Source organism: Cryptomeria japonica, chromosome 8 (genome assembly GCF_030272615.1).
Source record: "Cryptomeria japonica chromosome 8, Sugi_1.0, whole genome shotgun sequence".
NCBI classification, from domain to species: Eukaryota; Viridiplantae; Streptophyta; class Pinopsida; order Cupressales; family Cupressaceae; genus Cryptomeria; species Cryptomeria japonica.
The window spans coordinates 116,324,319-116,329,000 of NC_081412.1; the positions used below are offsets into that span (position 1 = coordinate 116,324,319).

Sequence of the window (4,682 nt, forward strand, 5' to 3'; positions counted from 1 at the left end):
AGAAGAAAAAATAGAAAATAATAATCAAATATAAACTTCTCACCCTTATATATTTAAACTAACCTTCTTATTATACATAATTTGATATTTATAATTGAATATTTCAATTTGAAAAAATATATTTTTTCTCAATGCCACAACGCTAAATATAGAAACTAACTGAACTAAACATCAAACATTTCCCTTTGTTAAAGCACCATAGCGAAAGATAAACTAATCCTTAATTGTCTATTGAAAAAAAATAATGGATTCAGAAGGATTAAAGGAAATTGAAGATAATTCAGAATTAGTAGTTCTTTTAGATGAAGATCTGTATATCGTTTCACAAGCCAAAGCCCAAGTATTTTAAGGTGCGATTATACCAGCGTTAGTCCATAGGATTTCAGCAGAAATCCGCAGTTAAGCGCGTTTAGTTGGGAATAATTAGTGAGATGGGTGACCTCCAGAGAAATCCAGAGATTGCACCGTTGAAAGATAAAAATAAAAAAAATAAAACACTTTCCAGTGAAGTTGGGAGAATGCATTACATCGTAAAGCTTTTACGATATGAGCCAACGTACGCGCACTGTTTTAATTTGATTGGAAGCTTTTCTGATTGAAAATGTGTGGAGGGGTGGTAATTGTTGGAGCAGGGCCTTCCGGCCTGCTGCTTGCCCATTTGATCCTCTCCAACCCTCGTCCCCAACTTCTTCCTGTTCGCATTTTCGAGTCCAGGAGCGACCCTTCTCTTCCGATTCCTACGTAATCTTTCAATCCATGCACATTTCATGCCTACATTTTATTGAAGCAACATTAACGCCATTCAAAATCTCATGAAGTTCTTTGATTCTGGTGTTAGATGAAACAGTCTTAGATATTTCACAAACCACAAATTCTCATTGAAATGTGTAAACAGATTTTGTCATATACTTATACCAAGATGAGATATCGTAGGGTTTTGTTGTAAACACATGTATACCCACAGGAGAATTTGTTCTAACATCACTCTGATATGGTAGATGTGGAATGCTTATTAATAACATTTTATTGATAGGTTAAAAATGTTATCTTCTCTTTTTCAGTATTTTATTATAAAATTAAAAAAGCACTCCTAAAGTTTTACTGGTTTTTGCATAGAAAATTTAAGAAATCCCCTGCATACTTACAAGTTACATACTCTGCAAATTCATATTTTCTGTCTTTACGACTTCATTTTTCCACAGCTTGTAATTTATTTGATGTGGGTTGGATCTTGGTTTTAAAATTATAATTTTCTTTTTAGTAGCTCATGTTTAGGACTCTAGATAACTTTTGAAATTTTGGACGCTTTCTGTGAAATTCAATTTGGAGTTTGTGTGACAGGGAATTTACGGGAAGGATTGCAGTTAAGAAGAACTTTAGGATATCTAGCTTGTATCACAATGGGTTAAATTTCATTGCGGAGAATTCATTTTATGAAATAGCGCCTTCTATTTAGCTGCCTCTGCTTTATTACACGTCAATAGCATGAACAATTTGCTCTTTTCCTTTAAATTCTATAGATACGTTTCGTTGCATTCCAATTTAAATTGGGTGGTATTGTGGCACGTGACAATTCAAAAAACAATCTCTTCTACTGTGGAACAATAGAATACCATGAAAAAATAAAAAACGTGTCTGAAATCGCAGAACAGAACTAAATATAAACCTTTGCCTTATTGTGCAATCAACCTTAGCAATTTTGGTTTGAAAGGACAATCTTGATCATCTTGTGCTTAATCAATGTACTGAGGGGAACGGCTCTATCTACACCCATCATTGTTTTTCTTCCTTTATAGATCTCACATTGGATTCTTGGAAGAGGTAAGTTCTCTTTCCTTGGGGGTTAGCTTCTTAATAATTCAGTTGTTGTCATACCCCAATTTAGTGCGTCTTACCCTGCTATCACTATCAACCCCTCTGTTTTTGGATGTGTGTTTGCATTGAGACCTATGGTGTAACAGAATGTGTAATTATGGTGTCCAGGGTGGCCTTATTGTGAACACCATGATTCTCTGTTTCCAAGACGAAATAACACCTCAAATATAAAGAATTTTCAGTATATAGGAGATCTGTCAAGCTAGGACTTTGTGTCCCTGAAAGGGAAAACATGTTTTGTGGACTCTTGTTACCCATTTTAATTATGCTTTTCTTGCATGTGATCCTCTTCCCTATCATTCATCCTTTGTTGCTTCTCCACAGCTGAATCTGAGTGTGCTGTCTTTTTGCCTGGCGTTCTTGTAATCGCCAAGTCTACTTCATCTCTATAGATTTACAAAAGTGCCTGTATTACCTGCACTTGCAACATTGGATCATGGGATGAACTTACATCATTACTGGATATAATCTCCACCATCATCATCTTAGTAGTTGTCATGTTGGGCTTGCTGAAGATATCAATTTTCTTTTGCTTTCAAATGCTCAATATTTGCTCACTGTTAGAATTTATGTTAATAAAGGAAATACACAAACAGAAACAAATAACGACAATGTTTTGTATGCAAGATAACTCTCTTAGCAAGAAATTGCAAGATGGCAGTACGTGTTGCAAATTCAAGATTTTATTATTGTTTGCAGTTTGTTAAGTTAGCGTTGGGCAGCATCAAGTTTTAAGATTTTTGTAAAATCCAAGTCTTAAGACTTGGTTAGTTGACAGAAATATGATATATTTTGGTTTTAAAGCATCAGAATCTGGGTTCATGATATATACATGGAATTTAAAAATGCAAAATGCGTTTTATTTTTCTTTCTTGATGTGAACTTAATGAAACTTAGGTCTCAAGATTGTGTGTTGATAGACAAGTGTACTTATTCTACTTGTTATCTTGAAGCCATATACATCATCGGTTTGCATTTTCGCTTTTGTCTTTTTTCTAACAATACTTTGTAGTAGGGCCTGCATTTTTCCAAGTTTTTGGATTCTTGGTTTAGTCAAGGGGCATTAAATGCCCTAATAATAAATCCGGTGGATAGAAGAAACATGTAATAAGCTAAATCTTGATTTTTAAGATAACTTCCAATTCAAATATATTTAACAGAGAAAGTAATAAAAAATCAAATCGGCATTAAACAAATCATAATGTATAACCCTATGATAGTTTGTGTTTTAATGACGTTGAGTATAAAAACATAGAGTTTTGGTAGACTAAAGAGTTAAATTTTTCTGGTAATAATTTCAGCTATAAGACGAGGCAATATTGTGTGGGCTTAAGTGCTAGAGGCCGCGATGCGATCAGTCATGTAGATAACCTATGGGAAGCAGTACAGGAAAAAGGTGTTCCTACCTCTCAGTTTGTAATCCATACTGGCTCTAGAAGCATTCCGTTGAAACGCAATCCTGAGAAACCGTCCCTTCTAATAAATCAAAGATTACTAGCTGGTACTCTTATTTCTGAGTTGAGGAGCCGATATCCACAGGATCAGTTGGAGGTAATGATTAACTTTCTCTGGGTTAAGTTCTGAACATAATAGATAACATTATCTCTTTGCTTCAAATTGCTTGTCTATCTAATATCAAACGATTATTGTTTGGGAAACGATGGACTTTCTGCAGCTTGTAGAAGGTTTGGGTGACAAGGCTTCCATGTCTATTTGACAGATTCTCTTTGAGAAGCGCTGTGTTTGGGCAGACTTTGATGCTCATACTGTGACATTTGGCAGTAGAAATGAGGAACCTACCCAGTACAATTTGCTTGTTGGGGCTGATGGAGTCAGATCTACCGTTAGAGAGGAATTCATCAGGCAGAGGGGTTTTAACTATCAACAAATAAACATGCCTTACACATTTAAAGTTCTTAATGTATCAAGGCCACGAGATTTGTCTCCAAATGCGGTGCATACATTTAGAAGATCAAAAGAAGAAATAGAGGGAAATCAGAGCTGGTTTAGCTTTCTTAATTTCTTGGGTCGTGCTAGAGGTTCATCAGTCAGATATGGTTGTTTTCCTGCATTGGGTGATGAGATGTCTGTACTGATTGAGTGGACACCATCATCAACTCCAAAAGATCTGTTAAAAATAATTTCTCCAATAGAGGTTCTCTCTCAAACTTAAACACTCTTTGTTTCTTAGCATGATAGATCGAGGCTACATGGAACTCACCTATTTGACAATAGGGGAAGGGATCCATCTCTCTTCTTTCTTTTAACTCAGAATATTTTGGACTAAAGGCGGGCATTATTTTATATCACATAACAAATCATATATAGTGGAATGTTATTTTTGATTAATTAATGGGGGTTCTACAGGAATCTCTGCCTGCAAACAAAGCTTTTACAAACATAACAACCAAAACAGTTTGCTAGGAGAGAATGAAATCAGACCAAAACCACAACAGGGTCTGAAAAACCACTCTTAGCCAGCATAGCCCAAGAAAATATTAAAAACTATTACTCCAGTTCTGAGCGAACCAACACCAATTAGGGATCCACCAAAAAGAACTGAAGCACTGCCAAAATGGGGAATAGCCAAGGGATCCTAGCAGATACCTCAACCATCCACACCACAGCACTGGTCACTTCCCCATCCTACAAGTCTTGAACTACCACTACAGTCTTGCCAGCTCTGCCATCCATTGTCACAACACCTAGAGCCAACAAATCCAACAATCTGAATCTCATGCCATGAATTTTTTCTTGGATATTTTTGACAGCACTGGCATTCCAAAATCCAAGTAGGGGATAGTAAA

The 4,682-nt window shown here is 35.8% G+C and overlaps 1 protein-coding gene across 1 annotated transcript; it reads left to right on the top strand.

The window, feature by feature from the left end:
- The first annotated feature begins 320 nt into the window (after window positions 1-320).
- Window positions 321-4,048, top strand: LOC131855927 (uncharacterized). The gene is made up of 3 exons (XM_059210217.1): window positions 321-741; window positions 3,177-3,426; window positions 3,596-4,048. Exons 1-3 carry the CDS (start codon window positions 602-604, stop codon window positions 4,046-4,048), a joined length of 843 nt encoding a protein of 280 aa, XP_059066200.1. The 5' UTR covers window positions 321-601.
- Window positions 4,049-4,682: the final 634 nt, after the last annotated feature.